The sequence below is a fragment of the Rhinolophus ferrumequinum genome, chromosome 18 (assembly GCF_004115265.2).
Source record: "Rhinolophus ferrumequinum isolate MPI-CBG mRhiFer1 chromosome 18, mRhiFer1_v1.p, whole genome shotgun sequence".
NCBI lineage: Eukaryota > Metazoa > Chordata > Mammalia > Chiroptera > Rhinolophidae > Rhinolophus > Rhinolophus ferrumequinum.
The window spans coordinates 5,329,615-5,352,510 of NC_046301.1; the positions used below are offsets into that span (position 1 = coordinate 5,329,615).

At 42.3% G+C, this 22,896-nt stretch overlaps 1 protein-coding gene across 1 annotated transcript in view; it reads left to right on the plus strand.

Annotated features, from left to right (window-relative positions):
- The first annotated feature begins 9,466 nt into the window (after nucleotides 1–9,466).
- Nucleotides 9,467–22,896, plus strand: part of FGF2 (fibroblast growth factor 2) — a 42,637-nt gene continuing 29,207 nt past the window's right edge. Inside the window, 4 exon segments of the mRNA XM_033134366.1 lie at nucleotides 9,467–9,767; nucleotides 9,770–9,826; nucleotides 9,829–9,924; nucleotides 9,927–10,295. Coding sequence (XP_032990257.1) covers nucleotides 9,467–9,767; nucleotides 9,770–9,826; nucleotides 9,829–9,924; nucleotides 9,927–10,295 — 823 coding nt within the window.

Sequence of the window (22,896 nt, forward strand, 5' to 3'; positions counted from 1 at the left end):
ATAGTTCACTATAGAATTGCGTGTGTTAATGATAGGCTTTCAAAAAATACTCATTAAAACTCTGCTGTAATGTCTTTTATAAGCCTCGCCTGACAACCATTTTTATTGCTTCTTTCCAGACTTTTGCAACCACACACAAAGCCGAAGTATGTATGTTCATACATCTTTGTGATTATGCCTGTAGGATACAATCCTAGAAAAGAAATTGCTGGATTGAAAGGTACGCTCATTTCAAATATTGAACAGTATTGCCAGTTTCACCTTCTCCGGGCAGGGAAAGGAAGGACCTGTTTCCTCATCCTCTCTAATGCTATATATTAAACTTTTTCACTGTGCCCATCTGAGAAGTAGAACAATGCGAGTATATCTCATTCTAGGTTTAATTTGCGTTTCTTTTGCTCACATGCTTTATATTTTATTCACATATTTTAAAAGATTGCTCTATGTGAATATTATGTATTTATGTATTTCATGCATATTTCCTCTCCTGTGTACTACTTGTTCTTATGTCTTCGCCTGTGGGTCTTTTCTCACTGCTATTTAAGGTCTCTCTATGTATTTAGAAGATTAACTTGGATGTTGTAGACACTGCCTATTTTCCCAGTTTGTCCTTTCTCTTTTGACTGTTGGGAGCAGGGGTAGCACTGGGGGTGGGGACTTGCATTAAATTTCTATAACTGAAGGGTTCATTCACAGCATCTTCCCAAAACCAGGAAGCAGTCCCAAAGGTAAGCTCAGGTCCCTACTTCTTGCAAGCTTGCTTTAAGATGACAGGTTTGCTTTTGTGTGTTTTCTCTCCTAGTTTTAGCACATGAAAAAAAAATGTCTTGAATTGAGGGTCAGGATGCCCTTTTAAACTAATGTCGAAATAAGAACAGCTGGACAACAAGATTAGAATCTCTATAATCTGAGCAGATTACACAGAATGTAATGACTAACAAGTCCTTCTGTAAAGGGCCGTCTTTGTAATACATTTCATATTAATAACAATTTATTTGAATGAAATTGATAGAAGGAAGGCCGAGCTCCTCCTTTGATCCGATAGCTCTTCCCACTCAACTCTCACTACAGTGCTGAGTTCATTAAAAAATGTAGGACATATGAGTAAACCTGGTTACTTCTGACATCCCTGTCTTTAAAAGGTAAAAGACAAATCTTTGGGGTTGTCAAGTGGTGCTCAGGGAAATAAACCCCAAGGATAACTTAGGAGAAAAAGAATCATGAAGTTTTAGTGTTTCTGAACTTGGTGGTTATCTTGGGAAGGCAAAATCACCGCGTCTGTGAGAGGAGACTGGGCACTTGATTAATAGCCAGACGGACACCTGAAAACAGTGACCGACTGCGGCTTGGCTGCCTGTTTAGAGTGACAAGACAACTTTTAAAAATAAAATTGCCAAATGGAACATAATCAAGCCTTGGCTATTTCAGGAACTTTTGCGTTTTCGTTGTTTGTTTATTTGTTTTTAAAAACCCAGGACACAAAGTGAACGTAAAGCCCAGACCATTATTCTGCTGAGATCAGAATCTGCAACCTGGGCATAGAAGGTAAACACAGTGAGCCTTTTCCTACTTCTTATGGAGATAAAATAGAGTGGCTCGCTCGAGCATACCATCCCTGAGGGTCATAATGACAACTCAAGGACTGATAAAATTATTTTTCATGTACTAGGTTTTAGCAGAAAGTAATTTGTGCATTTTAGTGGGATTTCATAAGGAAATGGGTTTTGTGCAGTTTCATTTAAAAAGAAAACTCCACTGTTTTGTGCAGTTTCATTGCAGTTCTACAATCATTAACTATAATGTAAAAGAGGAGTCTAGTTTTCAAAAACAACTTTTTAAAATGAAATTAATGCACACATTCATTTAGAAAAAAGAAGTTCAGGCCCTGCTTAGTGCCACTAGGCCCAAGGATACAGGCACGTTTAGGCCAAAAGATCCCTCCTATGAGGGATTGGTATCCTATTGGAGAAAAGGGACTGATAATAAATAAGGAAACAGGTAAATAAACAATATAAAACGTTACATAATAAGCTTTATGTGATAGTGAGTAGCCAGAGGTTACTTTTATAAAGTAAAAGTAATTTGACTATCCAAGGTAATCAGCCCTAACATTGTAACATATGTCACTCTAATATGTGTTTGGGAGTGTATGTACCAAATGAGATTGTTACATAGTTTTGTAAGCTGCTGCTTTCAATTAATGATATATTGCAAATATTTCTCCATATCACTGTATTCTCCCACAAAATTTTCTATGTGGCTGCATAGAACACATTAGTTTGTATGAATATAACATGATTTATTCAAATTAATTTCTTCAGCTTTAGTTATCTATATTCTGTCTCATTTTTTGTCATTAGAATCAATGTTGTAATGAACACCAAGGTTACTAAACATATACATCTGTGATTTTTTTCCTTTACAGTAAATTTCTTGCACCAAAACTGTTGGCTCAAGTGGTATTTAATTTCCAAAATTTAAGGACTCGATACACACACTTTTAAACTGCCCTTCCAAAGTGCTACAATAATTTATTTTCCCTCTGGAAGTTCATGAAGTCTCCAGGTCACTTTGTGGTGGTAGTATTTATTAGGGTGGTGCAAAAGTAATTGCGGTTTAAAAAGTTAAAAATACTTGCAAAAACCGCAATTACTTTTGCACCAACCTAATATTTTTTTCTCTCAACTTTATGGGAGAAAAATTTTATTTTTATTTCAGCACGCATTTCACTTTTTATGTTATAATTCATATACCATAAAATTTACCGTTTTACGGTGTATAATACGATGCAAAAAAAAAACAACACATACCCATTAGCAGTTTCTCTGCTTTCCCTTCTTCTCCCAGCCCCTGTTAATCTGCTTTGTATCTCTATGGTTTTACCTATTCTGGACATTTTCTGTAAATAGAATCATACAATATGCAGGTATTTCTATCTGGCTTCTTTGATTTAACATTACGTTTCAAGGTTCTTCCATGTTTTAGCATATATCAGTACTTCATTTCTTTGTATTGCTAAATAATAATTGAATGAACATACTCTACTACATTTTGTTTATCCAGTCATCCGTTGATGATATTTGGGTTGTTTCCACTTTTTGGCTATTTGAATAATGCTTATGAACATTCATTAACATGTCTTCATGTGAACATATGTTTTCATTTCTTTTGCATTATATATGTAGGAATGGGATTGCTAGGTCATATGCTAACTCTATGTTTAAATTTTTGAGGAACTGCCAAACTGCCAGAGTATATTGTACATCAGCTACACCATTTTTTATTTCTACCTGCAATACATAGAGGTTCCAATTATCCTACATCCTGACAACACTTATTATTTCTGTTTTTAAAATTATAGCTATCCTAGTGGGTGTGAACTGGTGTCTCATTGTGGTTTTGAATTACATTTCCCTAATTGAGTAATTGTGTTATACCCCTTTTCATGTACTTATTGGCTATTTTTATAGCTTCTGTGGAGAAAAAACTTCAAATATTTTGCCCACTTTTAAATTCGGTTCTTTGGTCTTTTTTTATTATAGAGTTGTAAGAGTTCTTTATATATTTTGGAGACTAGACTCATCATATGTATGATTTGCAAATATTTTCTCTCATTCTCTGGGTTCTTTTGTCAATAGTGTAATTTGATGCACAAAACTTTTTAATTTGGATGAAGTACAGTGTATCTATTTTCTTTTGTTGCTTGTGTCTTTAGTGTCATATATTTAAAAAACCATTGCCCAATTCAAGGTCACAAAGATTTATACCTGTGTTTTCTTCTAAGAGTTTTATAGTTTTGCTCTTACATTTAAGTCTGTGACCTATGTGGAGTTGATTTTTTTTTATATGGTGTGAGGAAGAGATCCAAATTCATTCTTTTTCATGTGACTATCCAGTTGTCCCAACACCATTTGTTGGAAAGACTATTCTTTTCCCATTAAATAGTCTTGGCACCCTTGTTGAAAATCACTTAATCATAAATGTCAGAGTTTATTTCTTGACTCTCAGTTCTGTTCCATTGATCTACGAGTATGTCTATCCTATTCCAATGTCACACTGTCTTGTACATTGTAGCTCTGTAGAAAGTTTTGAAATCAAGTTTACCAGCTCTGTTCCTCTTGTTCAAGATTGTTTTGGCTACTCTGGGTCCTTTGTATGCCCTTATCAATTTTAGGGTCAGCTTGTCAATTTCTTCAAAAAAGGAAGTTGGAATTTTGACAGAGAATGCATTGAATCTATAGACCAATTTGAAGAGTACCATCTTAACAATATTAAGTCTTCCAATCCATGAATGTGGATGCCTTCCCCTTTATTTACCTCTTCTTTAATCTTTCAATGTTTTGTAATTTTCAGTATACAAATCTTGAAGTTCTTTGTTAAGTTTATTCCTAAATATTTCATTTTCGATGCTATCGTAAATGGAATTGTTTTCTTAGTTTCGTTTTTGAATTGTTCTTTGCTAGTGTAAAGAAATACAACTAATTTTAATATGTTGATCTTGTATCTTGCCACCTTGCTAAACTCATTTATTAGCCCTGATAGTTGTGTATATGTTCTTTAGAGTTTTCTATATATAAATTGTGTCATCAACAAATAGAGATAGTTCTGCTTCTTCCTTTGCAGAAGAGGCATCCTGGATGCCTTATTTCATTTATTGCCCGATTGTCCTTGCTAGAACCTCCACTATAATGTTAAGTAGAAGTGAGGAGAGTGAACATCCTTATTTTGTACTTGATCGTAGGAGGAAAGTTTTCAGTTTTTTTCACCATTTTAAGTATTATGTTAGCTGTGGATTTTTTTTTTTTTTTATAAATGACATTCATTAAGTTGAGGAACTTTTCTTCTATTGCTAGATTGTTGGGTGTTTTTTTTTTATCATGAAAGGGTGTTGATTTTGTCAAACACTTTTGAAATGTCCATTGGGATGATCGTGTGTCTTTTTACCCTTTATGCTATTAATATGGTATTTTACATTGACTGATTTTCCTATGCTTAACTGACCTTGCATTCCTGGAATAAATCCCACTTGGACATGATGTATAATCTCATAATGTTTGATAGTAATTTGTTGAGGATTTTTGCATCTATATTCATAAGAGATACTGGTCTATAGGTTTATATTCTCGTGATGTCTTTGGTTTTGATGTCAGTGTAATACTAGCCTCTGGAATGACTCAGGAAGGGTTACCTCCTTTTTTATTTTTTTTTGGAGGAATTTCTGAAGGAGTGTTGTTAATTCACTAAACATTTGGTAGGATTCTCCAGGAAGCTATTTGGTGCTGGGTTCTTATTTTGGGGGAGTTTTTATGACTTTACATGCATTTTTGAAGACTTGACGTGCATTTTTGATTACTAGTGATATTAAAATTTTTAAAATATTGTTTTGGTGGTAGCTTATTAGTCAGTTCATATACATCTGAAAATTTAATCCTTGCATTGATCCTTCAATCATTGCATGCATCAGTTCCACAATGTTTTATATATAACAAGTTTATAATACCTTTTAACATCTGGAAGGGCAAGTTTCTCCTCATTACTCTTTATTATTTAAAAGGTAAAATCATGTCTCTCATGCAGACAGAAGGTGAATATGAAAAATTTATATCTCAAATCTATAGAGTTTATATTATCTCTTTAATTAATGAGGAAACCAGTAAGATGTGACAACAGGTTTGAAAGAATTCAATGAGTCACATATATCAAGGCAGAAGGAATGCTGAAATGAATTTACAAATAGATGCAAAACAGGCTTATTCCATAAGGAGAAGAGGTACATTAATCAGAGTCCTCCAGAGAAAAGAGCCAGTAAGATAGATATAGATATGGATATGGATATGGATATAGATCTATAGATGAGATTTATTACAGGGATGTCTCACGTGGTCATGAAGCCTAAGAAGTTCCACAGTATGCCATCCGCAAGCTGGAGGACCAGAAAAGCTGGTGGTTTAACTGATTCTGAGTTTGAAAACCTGAGAACCAAGAGGCTGCTGGTCTAAATCCTGGAGTCCAAAGACCTGAGAACTAGGCATTTTGATGTCTGAGGGCAGGAGAAAATGGATATTCCAGCTCAAGAAGAGAGGAAGAATTCACCCTTTCTTCAGTTTTTTGTTTTGTTCAGGCCCTCAGTGGATTGGATGATGCCCACCCGCATTGGTGAGAACCAATCTTTACTCGGTTGACTGATTCAAATGCCATCTCTTCTGGAAACACCCTCATACACACACTCAGAAATCATGTTTTATCAGCTATGTGGACGTCCATTAGCCCAGTCAAACGGACACAGAGAAGTAACCATCACAGCAGGGAATCAGTCTCCTACAACTAGACATAATTCATCTGAGTGTTATTGGTTATTATATTAGTTGGCTCGGGCTGCCATGACAAAACATCACAGACTGCGTGGTTTAAACAACAGAAATTTATTTTCTCACAGTTCTGGAGGCTGGAAGTCCAAGATCAAGGTGCTGGCAAGGTTGGTTCCTGGTGCGGCCTCTTTCCTTGACTTGAAAATGGCAGTCTTCTTGCTGCGTCCTCACACGGCCTTTTCTCTATGTGCACACGCCCAGTGTCTTTCCTCTTTTTGTAAGCACACCGATCCCATTGGATTAGGACCCCACCTGATGATCTCATTGACCTTCAATCCCTCAAAAGGCCCATCACCAGATGTAGTCACACTGAAGATCAGAGCTTCAACACAGGAATTTGGGGGAACACAATTCAGTCCATGACAGTTATCTACAACTTAAAAGAATTGTAAAGTTGCTCAAAGACAATGAAAGGTACAGAAACCCCAAAGAATCAGATAAGCTAGACAGTGCCTAATTTTCCATTGAAGATATTTTTTGTCTATTTAAAAGTTTTTCACAGTTTTCCCTACAATTATAAAACAAAAAGATGAATTTGCTATTCTCATGTTTATTTATCCAAATGAATTCTATGATATCGTTGTATAGTTTTTAAAATTGTGCTAGAATTTAAACTAGTATTGTTTAAATTTTTTTAAACATGGTCAGAGGAATTTTACATTGTTATTTTGCTATATGCGTCCCTCTAGGAACATTTGAGGGTTTTTTAAGGTTCTCATTAAATCATTGTCCTTTTCATTATTTAGATTATGAACAATTCTTATTAATTGCAAAGTAACTTATCTGGTATTGAGGGGGGAAATACTTCCTCCCTTTATAGTTTCTAAATAGTTTTCACTGGAACCTGTGTTTTTTAAAATAACAAGTTTTGTATCCCTCATCTTTCAAAATTCTCCTATTGGTTCTATTTTTCAAAATTATCTTTATTTTTATATTTATCCGCATAATTGGGTAAATTGAGAATGTAAGTAATTTGAGTGCTCCTGGTTCATCTGAGAGCAAGTTGATCGCATCTAAGAATAGTGTCTGTGTTGGGAGGGGTCGGGGAGGAACTTGAGCCGACTATCTTAATGATGTCTTCTTGGAATTAACACTGTTTGCTTTGGATACCTAGATTCCTAGACCTGAATTAACTATTTCCTGGGATGTTTCCACTCCTGTTTTTGGAAGGAACTAGGAAACAAGGGGTTATTGTACCTGGACTGCAGTTCCACAAGATCGGTGGGCCATTAGCATACACATTACTTAACTGCGTGTAGCTGTTACCAAAATTTCTGGATACCATTGTTAAAAAGTACTTTGACTTAGCTGTTATCCCTTTTGCCCTTGGAATACTCACAATTCTGTGATGCAGAGTTAAAGGCTTATTCAAATCTACTTTATTTCAAGGTAGTGGCAAACTGATGATTGTGTCAAACAAACTCAAAAAGAGTCTGGAGGCTGTGGCTAGAAATAAATGATAAAGACTTATCCAAGGGTCTTAGGGTTTACAAACCAGAAACACAACTAGCCAATACCCAGAGTGTTCCAAAGAAGACAAAGTAAGAGTTCTTATAATAAAAAGTACAGTCTTGAGAAGAATCAGTCCTTCATTCTTAGCCTCTGACTGTTGAGATGGTATTCCTCTAGATGACTAGTGGTCTGGATAATGAGTCTCAGGTGGTCTGGATGCATGAACATTCATTCTTTCCTTAGTCCTTCACGGGGTAATCAGAGGGTTATCTGGAGGTTTAATGACACAGGACTGGAAAGCTCAAAAGGTTAAGTTCACAAGCTACTTAAAACAAGAATAGAATCGGTTCTTCATGCTTCAACCTACTTGATTTTAGTAATTTAGCAGCTTGCTATAGTGACTCCACTTTATTTCTTTACTCTATTTGTCAAGTGCTACACTAGTGGTAAGCATTTGTTGGGATACTTACAGGAATCACCTGGAAGGCATCTGTCTTAATAGATTTTCAATGCAGATAAATCCTGTCCATTTTAGAGAGGTGTCAGGAACAGGCACCAGCCCAGAGAGGAGTATGCCTGTGTTTAAAGCTGCAAAGAATCCTAGAAATGTGTCTTACTCCTATCTAATCCTAGAAACTCTTACTCCTACCTAACATCCTAGAAATGCATCTAGAGCTATCACTCTGGAGACTTATGAACAAATGCACTTATGGGTGACCTTTTGAAACGAAACATGTTTCTAAGGAGAGGAATTTCTATATTTTCACCTCTTCCTAGAAGCTTTCCCTAACTCCTGCCTGCCCCCGACTTGACTTACCTTTATCTGACATGTCCGTTCATCTCACTTCCCTGTGGCCTTGACACTCTCTAGTGGTATTTGTGTTATTCACGCTCACGTCAAGTCTCCTTCCTGTGCCAGAAAACCCCAGCTCAGTAGGCATCTCCCACTGCACATACCGAAATGCTTTGCACACAGTAGGTGCTCAGTACATGAAGGTTTCTGGATGAATATTTTGTTAATCTGTAGTGCCTCTTACTATTGAAAACTACCAAAGGGCAATTAACTTCAATTTTGTAGTTCAGGATTTTCACACTGCCCTCTCCAAGCAATGCCTGACGATTTCGCTAGAGCTACTGCCAGGTTAGGAATAAGGAAGGAACATGTACCTGTCACGATAAGGACTTGAGGCGTCTTCATTTTCCCAGGTTGTCCAATTCAAGTTAGGTTGGTTAGAACAAAACAAAACAAAACCCCTTTCCTCTTAGCCATCCAGCCGGCTCCCCTCCTCTGGCCTCTTTTTCTCCTTTTGGTGATAAATGACTTCAGCCTTGCTATCAATTTTATCAGTTTGCCCAGCGCGTCCTCCCCCCCTTTGGTGATAAATGACTTCAGCCTTGCTATCAATTTTATCAGTTTGCCCAGCGCGTCTCCCTCCCTTTTGGTGATTACAGATGTCCAAAACCTATTGCGACACAGAAGCCCCCTGGCTTCCGATTCCTCTACTTTTTGGGGGGTGGACATAGTTTCTCCGATTTGAAACGCTGGCACGGAAAAAAAATGGGGGAGCAAGTTGCATTTAAACTTTTAAAAGTTGAGTCACGGCTGGCTGTACAGCAAGGCTCCGCAGTGCCGAGAAAGACTAAACATGGTCGGGGTGGCGCGGGGCCGGGCCGGGACGACTTCAGGGGACCCAGCCGGGTCGAGCCCCGAGAGCCGCCGAGGCCCCGACAGTCGCTCGGCGACGCGCCCCCCGCACTCCCCGCCCCGGGCCGCTCTTGGGCCCCCGGGGACCTCACTCGCGCGCTTGCGTGCTGCGGCCAGAGCGCCGGGCCCCAACAGCCCTGAGCGGGCTGGGGGCGGCGCGCTGGGAGGGCGGAGAGCGGCGCGTGGGGGGTGGGTGGGTGGGTGTCGGGGTGGAGATGTAGAAGATGTGACGCCGTGGTCCGGCAGTGCCAGACCTGCGGACGCGGTGCCCGCGGCTGCAATCGGATCCCGGGCGCTGCAGCGTCGGGAGGCAGCCCTCTCGAGAGTGGCGACCGCGGAGACTCCGAGCCCCAAACCCCCGCTCCCGGGCCGCCCGGCTCCCTGCGCTCCTGGGCCCGCGGAGAGGCCAGGGCCGAGCGGCGCAAGGCTGGGGGCCAGCGGCCGCGGCCGCGCGCCGCCGGGTGGGCGGCTGGGGGGCCGGGGCCGGGGCCGCGTCCCGGAGCAGGTCGGAGGCCGGGGCCGAGGCCGGGGAGCAGCGGCTCCCCGCGCGGCTGCAGGAGCGCGGGGATCCCGGCAGGGTCCCGGTGGGGCCATGGCCGCCGGGAGCATCACCACGCTGCCCGCCCTGCCAGACGACGGTGGCAGCGGCGCCTTCCCGCCCGGCCACTTCAAGGACCCCAAGCGGCTGTACTGCAAAAATGGGGGCTTCTTCCTGCGCATCCACCCCGACGGCCGAGTGGACGGGGTCCGGGAGAAGAGCGACCCTCACAGTGAGTTCTGGCCCACCCACTGCCATCTCCTGGGATCCCCCCTCCCTCCATTCCTACTTCCGCCCCACCCCACTTCCATCACCTGGAGTTCCCCCTCCCGTCCATTCCAGCCTCTGTCCCCACCCCGTTTCCATCTCCTGGGGGTGCTCCCCTCCAGACTCCGCCCCCCTATTTCCATCTCCTGGTGTGCTCCCCTCCGCTCCATTCCAGCCTCCTTGCTCCTTCCTTCTCTTCACTCCGACCCAGTGGGACTGCGGTTTCTTCCTGCGCGGCCCTTGGCGGTTTCAGGTTCACCGCTGGTCTCCTCCTTCTGGGCGCTGCGGTGTCTGGTTATGTGGTCCCCCGGGCTTTGTGGGTGCCAGTTTCCCCGGTAAACCCGTCCCGTGGGTGCGGAGCCGCAGGCCGCTCGGCGATCTCCCTTCGCGCCGACAACCTGTAACGTCGGGGATACCTGCGGCGAGGACGTGCATACCCCCTCGAATTTTCGACCCCTTCTCTGTCGCACGAGCGCAGTCCCGCGGACAGAGACCTAGGGGACACAGCCGAATTAGACGTTCTTTATTGGAAGAACACCTTCCCAGAATCGCGCCTTTAAATACCTGTTTGGTAGGACTCGAGCAGCTGACACACTGCTCTCACCCATCCATTTCTATTTTTTCCGGAATTGCCGAAAGTTGCAAAAGCAAAAAATACGGACTTTGCTAATAAAATGCGGCAAATCCTTGTTTCAGTAGTGAAAACACCTGCAGTAATTAGCTTTGGAACCTTGAGCAACACTTAAGCCTTGAGCCGGTGTCCTCCTCCCAGAAATGGGGAAAACATCTGGCTTGCGTCAGATTTGAGGATCAGGTGAAAAGTTACATAAAGTGCGCAGAGGATTTCGTTTACCAGTTTACACGTTTGTGTAAAACTATCCCTTTGTGTTTAGAGAACTAACACCGGCTAAAATCATTGGTTGTCAAACTTTAGGCTGCATGGGAATGGATCACCTGGAGGGTTTGTTACAACACGTTGCAGAGCCCTTTCTCCCTTAAGTCTGGAGTGGGGCCTGTCATTTGCATTTCTAACGAGTTCCCAGGTGATGCAGACCTGGCATCACCCACGCCTCCAGAGCAAAGAGGCATAAAAGGCGCTGGTTTACAAACACTGTCGGGATTTGAAATGAAAAAGGGTCAGGAGATTTTGTAACTGTAATCCCGTAAGTGTAGGTAAACACACGGTTTTAAAAGCTGTGTGTTCTGGCGTTCCTTCCTTCTGGGGTTTCAGATGAAGAATCTGATCCCCCATTTGCCTGAAAAAAGGTGCACGGGAGCCTACAACTCATTTCCCTGCCGGTATGTCTTTATCTTATGAAACTAATAAATGTCTTCACTTGGGGATGAGGAGGAGGACGCAGAGAAAGCCCTGCCACCAAACCTGAGTTGAAAAAGAACTGGGAAATGTGCTTTTGTAGTAGTTGGGTCTTGATTGATTCCAAAATAGCAACAAGCAAAAGATGCAGGTCTTTCATTTTTTTCAGGCCTGCCATAATTTAAAAATGTTATCAGTCACTTACAAAGCATATTAACACTGAAAAGATGCATGTAAGCCAATCTATGGGTTAGTGCTATTTCTCTGTTTTGGTATCTTGAATAGCTGTCACCAGATTATCTCTGTGTGTTTGAAGGCTGTTCCGGCGCCGTTGTCTGCGAGGCCAGCTCAACTGATGAGGGAAGCTGTATCTATGTCCCATTTAGTTTTGTTCTTTTCCGGCAGCACAAACTGTTCGTAATAGAAAAGCATGTTCTATGACTAGAAGACAGAAGAACTTTCCTCCAGTTCGGGTGCCCGTTGGGGCGACCCCTAGTAACCTTTAATTTTCTCAGACTTTCTTAGTTAATTTTCTCAACTTTATTAGTTGCTGAATCAGTTTTTTTTTCTTTGAAGCCTTTGATACTCTATTTCCTGCAGAGTAAACCTGTAGGAGCTAGCGAGTGAGGGTACCTCTGCGTTGCATACCACATTACCACTCTCGTAAAAACTACTGTTAGCTTTTTCTTCCCAACTGTGGATTGGGCTGTCATTTTTGTGATCTTATTTTACCTCAGTGGTTCTCAAATGGGGGTGTTTCTCCCACCCCCCAAAACATTTGGCAATGTCTGGAGACATTTTTGGTTGTCATACCCCGAAGGGTGCTACTGGCATCTAGTAGATAGTGGCCAGGGAGGCTGATGGACACCCTGCAATGCACAGGGCACCTCCCTAGTCCCCCAGCAAGACGACCCCAAATGTGAACAGTGCTAAGGTTGAGAAACCCCGCCAAACTGATAACTAGCTATATACAAGATGGTAAAGTGAAGAGGAGAGTACTCATCCAGACTTGTGGAGAGTACTGATTTTTCAAAGTCACTTTTTATCAGGCCTTAACATGATGAATGTAGACCACTTCTGTATAGCCCAACCTGGACTTAAGTTTAAGTACCGTATATTTTTCTGGCATGGCGAAGGTGTGCCCACAGTTGACCAAACTAGGAGGAGACTGACTGATGGGAAAGATATAAGAAAACAAAGAGTGTGGACAGGACATCGTATCCTCTCAACCACATCTCGATTCCCAGCAAACATGGAGAAATAAGAGCAGAATTAATCGTTGCCACAGCTTCCCACTGAATTATGGCTCCGATGTCCAGACCTATTTGAAAAGTTGAAGAACCCATGGCCCCAGTCCTCAAACTGTTTTGTCCACTTGACCTAAATACCTGTCACTGGAGATCGAGTCCTTTGGCATTATCACTTTCTGTCCAGATGTCTTATAAAATGCAAATACCTCTGAAAGGAAGAGTTCAGCCACTACCAGATTTTAACATTTAGTTTGAATTAAATTGTGGTTTCTTCCCCAAAAGCTGACCCAAAGGACCGGAGTTTAGGGAGGGATGCTTTGAAGGCTGGCATAAATGCGGGGTGCTGGCGAGTTGTGGGGGTATGTGTGGCTCTGGTACTAAACGGGAGCCAGAGCAGAGAGGACAGAGGCGGACGTGAGAGGGGACAAAGGCCCACACGACTGAACAGCAGGCGTCCAACCGCTCATTGTGGCTGCAGGTCACCTTAGCTTCAGTCCTGGGTGTTCACTTGAGTTGTTCACTCCCAGGGCCCATTCCCCTGCACTTTCTCTGAGTCTTGGATGAACCTTCATTTGACATGTGTGTCATGATGAAAGCAGGTGTGGTGACTGTCTGTGCTTGTCCAGCGTGCATGCTGCACACCTATCTGGGCATCCTGGATATTTTGGTAGGCCTCTTCCAGACGTCCGTGGAATGTGTAAGATTAAGGGTATGCTGTACAGTGGCGAACCGTGTAAAGACATGCAGAAGAGAGAACATGCTGTCCCGAGTAGCACGGACGCATTGGTGGAGTATGGTAAGTGAGATGCGTGCGGCTTACGTACACTGGAGCGTGAAATTGGTTCCAGATGCTCTGACTTAGGGGAAAATCAAGGTGGTTGGAAGTGCCAGATATACCCTTGGGCTTCTGCCAGGAGGTGACCCCCTGTTGTCCTCCTCTGTTTCCAGGCTCCCATGGACGCTGAGAGGCCGAGGGACCTGCCCACTGCCCAGGAGCAGGGATGGGTCCTGGTCGGTCTGATGCTCTGTCCTGTGCCACGGCACATATCCCATGCCACCCCAATCACAAAAACTCGGGCTTATGAAATTCAAAGGGAAGCTTCTAGTTCATTGATCTCATTTTTGTGGAAAAGGATATTGAGGTTCAGGAAAGGAACTGATTTGAGGTTCACCTGCTGATGATTTCCTCTTTGATCGTCTGAATGAGGCCACACCCTCTGGGTCCCCAATTTAGGTCCTCCGTTTCAGAGGATCTAGCCAGCTGACTACTGACAGCCAGCCCCTCCCAGGAATTCTCACTAGTTCACCTCTAGTAAGAATACAGGTCGCCTCTGGCTGTATTTCTGGGAGATTGGATAAAGCCTCCTCTTCCTTTATGTCAACGGAACTATTGATTTAATGACACCAGGTTCTCTCCCCCTACCTTTTTTGGGGTAATATCTGGAGAGTGGATCCCACTAACTTGCCCTAATGAACATGTTTACTATAGTACACTTTGTGTGCGGTAAACAAATGAAGTAAGAATCTCGTAGCTCATTTAATTGTGGAAATCATGGAATCGGTACAGCAATGAAAGGACAATTCATGAGTCATAGATATTACCACACCTTAGGAGCCTTTAAAGATGAGTTTGATGCCAAGTGACTTCAGCCTAGAAAAAGCAATATCCCCTTGTGACATGCCCTGAGGGCTCTCGCTGTATTTATGGAGTGGCCATGGTGTAATTAGACTTTAACTGTGGCGTAACAACCAGGTTCTAAGTATTCTCATTTTGATTTATGATGCCACTTTAAATGGATGGCCATGATTTTAATTTGAAAATAAAATGTTACAGATGTAATAATCAAAACAAGAACCATCCTTTATACAACATAATTATAAAATTGATTCTATTCATCTCCACGTTGATTCTCAGAAATCACCATCAACGATACGGGAAAAGGCGATTTAAGGTCTCACATTATTAGAACCATTATTTTCAAACCACAAGGTGCCGGCACGACAGGATGGTAACTGCACATGTGCCATGGCCTTTGCTTGTGTTTCCAATTCCAGTGTGTGCTGATTTTCCACACACCCTGCTTGGGCCCCTCTGTCCTGTAGCACACATCTGCGAGGAGGCTGGCCTGGGAGAGTCTAGCGCAGGCAGACCAGCACATTCGGGCGCAAACCGCACTCCCTACCATAGTCCGTCCAAAAAGTATATTTCATTCTGTTTTGAGATGGAGCTTATCATTTTCTACACTCTGAAATCAGGGATCTGGTCTTGTATTTCATGTACATGTTGTCGGTTCTCCTAATATTTAATGCTCGGTAGTCTGGAAAATAATTCGGGGTAACAGTTATCAGTGTAGAATTTTCGTTGCACTGTTAGGAAGTGTAGTGGTGGCACCAGGACTTTCAGTGTCCCCCGTTGTGTCTATTGTTCCATTAACTAGAGCATCCTCTTTTGCTCTCAAATTCTCCCTCTAAGCCACAGGAACTGAGGTGAGGGCTGAAAGGAAAGTGGTCACTCCCAGGGAGCCTCACCCACGGAGTGTAGACTGTGGTTCTTAGAAGCCAGACCAGTCCCTTCTAAATGCCTGTGGGATATTTTTAGTTTGAGGAAATTTGGAGGACCTGGAGGCAACAGACAGCCAATATTCAGTGTTTAGTTTATGTCTCATCCCAATTGTCCTCTGTCACTCTTCCTGCACACGGTGACTTTTGAGTTGATCAATGTACCCTTAATGCTTATTCATTTACAGAAATCCTGTGTGTGTGTGTGGTGAAAGTGTCTGTATTTGTATTTGCAAACGGCTACTTACTTCCCCTCTAAGTTGAATTATCCCATAGAATTCTGAAACAAAAGTTTCACTGATTTTCAAGGTATTCTGGAAATTAAAAAAAAAAAAATGAAGAGGAGGTATGTGAATATTAAGTGTTATGTTCCAGGTATAATTGAACTGTTGAAAGAAATTTTCTGGTTTAATTTATAGTTGAGCTATCGATTAATTTACAGTTAAAATTTATAATTAGACAACCACTCAAATTAGCCAAGAAAGAAGTGTTTTCTCAGAGGGAATTTGTATAGAGTGGTTGTGATCTGGCTAAGATTCAGTGAGTGGATTATTCTGAGAGAAGGTGCTGGCACATGAAGGTGGGAACCATGACTTCTCCGTATAAACAACATCATAAAAGGCTTGTACCTGTTACTCAGTTAGTGCTCACTAAATGTCAGCCGATGATGAAACATTCTGCGTGGGCCTTCCTGTGGAATGACTATGCCTGAACCACGTACTTTCTGAAGCTTGGTCGAGGTTTATTGTTCTCTTGTAGCAGCACGGACATTGAGACACTGGTCAGTCTTAATGAAGATGGTATATTTGGGGATCTTAGAGGCTGGCTATCGGCATTTCATAGTGTTATAGAAAGATGAATCGTTTTTCAGGATAGTTTGAAACTCTCATTAAGAATTCTGTTTTCTTTCAAAAGCACTTAAGAGTCATATCACGCACTGTGTGACATACAGCTCCTCAGGTACGCTGTGCACCGTTTGTTCGTCCATCCCTTCCTGCCCAATATCCCAGAATCTGTCCTCTCTTCTACTTCATCTCCTTTTCTCTTTTTAACTCTGGATTCTGCCCTCAGTGTTCTACGTCAATCATTTGGCCCCCAGCAGCCTTCCAGTTCCATCACGTGGCCTTGTCCAGCTTGTCACCTTGCTTCTCACATTTGACACTATCGTCTGCATCTGTCTTCTTGAGAATTTCATGGCTTCTGTTACATCACATCAACCTCATTCTCCTCTCACCTACCCAGCTGTCTTTTCTTCTGGTCTCTCCCTCCTTTGGTCTTTTGCTTTCAGATTCCCCAGGGCCCTGTTTTGGGCCCTCTCCCCTCCTTTCTGTGGCCTCTGTTCCTTCAGCACATCATTTCCAGTCTCCGGTGTCCCGTGTGTGTCAGCACTGTCTCCCACTGTGTGAGGGATAGATACGCTGTCACAGCCTCATTTGTTGCTGAATGAACAACAGGCTGAGGCCCGTGAAGAGGTTCAATCTACAGTTGTCGAGTGAGTTAGAACTTTAAATAAGTAAGCATAAATACTTCAGTATGAGGCGTGGAAAACGGATACACTGAACATAGCCTCACTGTCGTTCTTTCTGGAGACCCCTGGAAGCAATAAAGCTAAAACATGATCATTTGTGAGGATCACTGTTTATTGTGGAAGGTTTCCTTTTCAGCTATTGAAGAACGTATCAATATTTCTAGCCAATTGCAGAACTCGCTATTGTGCTCTCATTAAGGAAAGCAGATAGAAGAATTCATACTTGAATCAGACACTTTAAATCTCTCTCTCAAGTCTGAGGCCAGTGAATCATTTGATAAATTAGGATTCAGAGCTGTCTGGGAGCACAGTGAGTATCCTTTTTGGCTGTGAGGAAACGGCACCAATCGTTTCACCCTAAAATTCATTCAGATTTATGAGCCAGCCAGTATTCATCACAACAATCTGAAAACTCTTTAAAAGGACAGAAATTATGTGACAAAGTGACTCATAGTCTTTGTGATGTGATGTCTGCAAGGGTGGGTGGGAGAAATTGCCGAATGACCAGATTCGTTCTACTCCTTTCTAAACTGAATCATTTTGCAAATAGAAAACAATTCGTGTTTTTAGGTGGTCATTACATAAATAGGAAAGGAAGAGAGGAACAGAGTCAAATAATACCCCCATTTAGAGAATTATTTTTTGAAATATATTACTGGATGTACAGTCTTTGTTTTGAATTAGAAACAAAATTAATCTCTCTACTACCTAATAGTGTATATCTTTTAATCTAACACCTGCTGTAAGTCATATATATGTGTATGTATGTGCGTGTGTGTGTGTATACATATACATATATATGTAAATTGTTACTTTTTCTTGCCTAGATTGTTTTTTGATTCTCCTGGATCATTTGACCTTTGTCCTCGTAGCTGTTTCTAGCCTTGGCTCATCTGAAGCTGGTGTGTGTGTGTGTGTGTGTGTGTGTGTTGTGGGAGTGTCATTTTCTCATTGGCTAAATGACTACTTGAACTGGATGGGGACTCAAAAGAGGAAGATCCCTCCCATTTTGAAAATTCTGATTCTGGGATGGTATAATCTTGCATTTTGTGTGGTTGGTTTTCCTTTGTTACTTTTCATCTTATTAGAAACAGAAGTTTGGAGGGCCTTTCTCTGAGTCCAATTTAGATTAATAAGATTGATTAACCTGAATTCCTTATTTTCTTTGGGGTAAGGCATATGTCAAAAAATTATGTGAAAAGAGAAATATTCTATTTTGAGGGTATTCCTAAGTTTTAGAAGTTCTTATTGCAAACTGATAGTTATACATTACTCTAAACTCAATAATTTAGTAATGGGAATATAATGCAAGTGAAATTGGGAGGACAATCTTGCTAACTAGTTTCACAGAGGATCCTAATTTATACAGAAGACGTAGACAGCAGGTGTTGGGTTAAAAAATAATGAATTGCAGCAACACTTTCGCTGTTACAGGGTCAGCAAAGAGAGACACAGATAATTTTGGAGGGTGGTTATTAAAGCCATGAAGTAGTCACGGGATCTGTCCAGCCGTGGCTGGACCCCTGGGGAGACCGCCATAGTGACGAGCACAGACCCTGTCCCTTTCAAGTAGGGGAAGGACTACTGTATTCCTAGGGCCTTGGTATTTACTGAATATTGAATGCATGAATGAATGAATGAATGAATGAAATTCTTGAAAACATGCTCTGTGTCAGCTTTACAAATCCTATGTTTCATCTTGAATACAAAATTATTGAACAAGTATCAATACTCGCATCTTACAGAAAAGAATACAGTTTTTAGAATTGGCTCTTCAAAACATGATCTCTGTCTGTGACAGCACGTAAGGAATTGTACCTTCTAGGCATCTAAGTGTTTAGAATACATTAAGTATTGTTCATGGCCAGAATTCCAGAAGGACAATGGAGCAGAAATTTGAATAGAAATAGTGATTTAAGAAAATAATTTAAGCTCTCCCTAGAGGCTTTGCCATGTCCAGCAAAGTTAGTCTCTGCCATCTTTTCTCCCACCTCTTATTACGTTCTTTTTTTTATTTAGAAAGTATTTCTGTCATGATTTAGTATAAAACAATTCTTTAATATTTTGGGGTTGCTTTCTGAAAAACTCAAAGATTTTTAAATGGCATATACAAAAATAGAAAAACATAATTAAGGATAAAAACTATATAAAAATGGAACAAACCTCAAAGACGGGGTCTGGAAGATTAAAATGCAGCATAAGCTAGGGCATGCAGAAAATGTAAAGAGAATAACCAAAAGGTTTGAAAGGTATAATTAGGCCTTTTCAAGGAAATTGAGATAGGCTCACATATTAAGGACGCGTGGTAAGATTAACTGCCCCCCAAAGCAGACATACTCGGATCATTTTAATCGTCTTCACCAACGGAGATTGTCAGTCCACCAATGCTTTTTTGAGTTTCTACCATGTGAGGAAATAACGACCAAGACACACAAAGAGAGACCAAGAAAGCACTTAGACACATCCAGAAACATGTCTAAAATTAAACTCCTCTTTCCTTGACTTCCCCTTTTTTGACTTCCCTATATTTTTTAAAAGGTCTCACCGTCTTTCTTGCCAGCCAGGTCCGTCTTGGAGCGCATCCCACACTTCATGCCCTCAGTGCTCAGTCCCCTTCCTCCAGTCCTGCATCGGGGCTCTGCAGCCTCTTTCCCACCCATGCTGGTCTCTACGTTCTTGTCGCAGCCGCTCCACTTGTGTCCCCGACTTGTACAGCGGCCTTCTAACCGGTCCCATCTGCGTTAATCTCCTGGGGCTGCCATGCAAGACGCCATGGGCCCAGCGTCCTCGTCGTTTGGAGGCTGGAAGTCGAAGAGTCAGGTGTCCGCAGGTTCAAGGCCTGTCTCTGTGCCTTGCAGGTGGTCCCCTTCTGGCTGCCTCTTCTCATGGTCGTCCCTCTGTGGACACAAAGTTCCTCTTGTAAGGACAGCAGGCAGATTGGGTTAGGACCCACCCTCACCCCAAGGGAACTAATCACCTCTTTGGAGGCCCTGTCTCAAGTACAGGCATTTTCTGAGGCACTGGGGGATACGGCTTCATATGTGAATTGGGGGGCGTGCAGTTCAGCCCTTAAAACCATCTAATCAAGTAGATACTGTTCTTTGACAGTGAAATCTCTCCAAAGAGCAGCTGGGTCATGTTATTCGTCTCCTCAGAAAAGCACTATGGCCATGAAGGAGTCGAGTCTCCTGCACGCACACTGCTTACAGATGTGGGCACGGGGGAAAGTCTGGAAGAATCACAGAGAAGAGGAAAGTTACCAGCACATGGATGGTTGTCGTAGATACCAAAAAGGGGGATAGCGATGTTTTCAGGAGACTGTGGATGGGTAGTACACATGATGCATTCCTTGGAAAAAAACTCCGAGAGACACAAGAACAGTAAGGAAAGAAAAAAATACAAAAAGTAGTAAACAGGGTCATACTAGAATGGATGAGGAGCAGTCTACATAGGCTTAATATGTTCATTTCAATGGAACATTTGACTGAATTTCTTCTGACAACCTCTACAAAACAAGTACATTTTCTCCAGAAGAGAGTCTAGAGTTGTTCATGTTCTGGCTTCTTAAGCGAGAACTAGAAGTACGCGCTGTCTCTCTAAAGGGTGAAAAATTAAAGATGAAGAAAATTGGGTTTATTATCATATGGGTTTATTATCATGATCTAAAAGAATTCTTAATAGACAGCTGACCCTGTTACTTAACCATCACCAAAAAAGCAAGGCCTTTGATTCTTATTCTAAATCAGTTATAATTTTTGTAGACCCTCCACCTAGCTTTTAACAGCAATGTAGCTACTATCCCCGTCAACAGCAGAATTCATGTAGTTAGTTATTCACATACACGTCCTGCAACTCAACTCATTTTTCTTGGAAGGCACTGTAGGAAGTTATGTTACTCAAAGTTAACTATTCTTTGAGTGTTTTAATGAGATTAGGAAAAAAAAACCAGTTGGGCTATCTGTTTGGTTACACCTAACCTGAATACTTTCCTGACCTGAATTTTTTTTGGCCTTGCTTAATGATGCAGAACTGTAGAGCTTTATGTTGTAGGATTCTGAGGGATCTTGGCCTTGACTCATGGGTGTCAGCTCCAGAAGCGGGTGGCTGTTCCTGTTAGGCACCTCTGTTTTTCTGGAAGGAGCCTAACGCCCACCATGGCTGATCGGTAAAGCGTGTGGTTCTGCTCTCTAGGTAGGCCGGAGAGCAGAACTTTTTAAAAGTCCTGCTCTGGGGCATATTTATGGCAGCTTGACTCAAGGACATATGGTACATTTTCCCCCAGGTTGGGGATTTTCACAGGGGAGGGGCGGGGTCTATGGACAAGCCTGCTGTGTGGAGATGCTCGCCACCTGATGACCTACGTTGGATTTTTAGTCAGGGCTCTCCTCAGAAACGGCCAATAGGAGATCCATATGAGATAGGGAGGAGAGGACGAGGGGGAGGGAGGGATTTATGTTAAGGAATTGACTCATGCAATTATGGAAGCTGGTAACCTGTCAGGCCCAGAGGAGACCTGATGTTGTGGTTCAAGTTCAAGAGGCCGCCTGCTGGCAGGATTTCTTCTTCTTCAGGGGAGGTCAGTGTGTTGTTCTATTCAGCCTGCAAGTGACTGGATGAGGCTCACCCACTGAGGGCACTCTGCTTTGCTCAAAGCCTACAGATTGAATGTAAATCTCATCCAAAACCACTTGCACCAAAATACCCAGAATAATGGTGGACCACATATCTGGGCACCATGCCCCAGCTAAGTTGGCACATACAGTTAACCCTCGCAGGGCCACTGCTGGCACAAATCCTAGACTGGCTGCATGTCCAGCCCAGGCTTGGACAGGCCCAGAATAGCCACTGCCACGTCCCAAGGCCATGGGTCAGTTCCTGACAGAGGCACTAGACTGGCGGCCTCTTATAATAACTCTGAGAGGGTTCGCTTTGCTGTGGTCCCCAGCTCACCACTGAGGCCCTCGGGACTGGTGCTTGCCAGGGGACGTGGGGTCTAGCTTCCTTCCTCTCCGCCTCCTCTTGCTCTTCCTCTTCCTCCTTCTTCTTTTATAATTGAGGCATCAGTTCCGGGTATACAACATAATGTTTGGGTTGTGTACGTATTGTGGAGTGAGCACCACAGTAAGTCTAGTTAACATCCATCACCTCACACAGTTACAGCTTTTCTTTCCTTGTGATGAGAACTTTTAATATCTATTTTCCAAGCAACTTCCACATACACGGTACAGTATTGTTAGCTTTATTCCTGCCCTCCATTGCATCTCAGGACTTATTTTATAATTGCAAGTGTGTGCCTTTTGTCCCCCTTTACCCTTTTTCCCCACCCTACCTCTGGCAACCACCAGTCTGTTCTCTGTGAAGGTTTTTTTTTTAAAAGGATTCCACGTATCTGTCTTTGTCTCTCTGACTTATTTCACTTCACATAATTCCCTCAATGGCAGGATTTTCTCCTTTTTATAACAGAAAACTGTTTCACTGTACATATATGCCACATTTTCTTTCTCCATTCATCCATCAATGGATCCTGAGGTTGTTTCCATGTCTTGGCCCTTGTGAATAATGCTGCAATAATCATGTGAGTGCAGATGACTGTTTGAGATAGTGATTGCGTTTGTTTTGGATAAATACCCAGAAGTAGGATTGCCAGATCATATGGTAGTTTTAGTTTTTTGCGGAACATCCATGCTGTTTTTCACTGGCATCCTTTGGTTCTCCTTCCTCTGACATGTGTGGGTTAGTTTTGCTTCTTTAGGATGTCCGAAAACAAGGATAATGACCCTATTCAAGAAGAAGGGACATGATTAGCTTAAACAGACGGAAAGGACTGCCACACAGATCAGTGGTGCTTATGCACAGAAACGTGTCCGCTGCGGTTGCCCGTGGTTCTGGAAAGGATCACTGCCTTCCCCGGTCT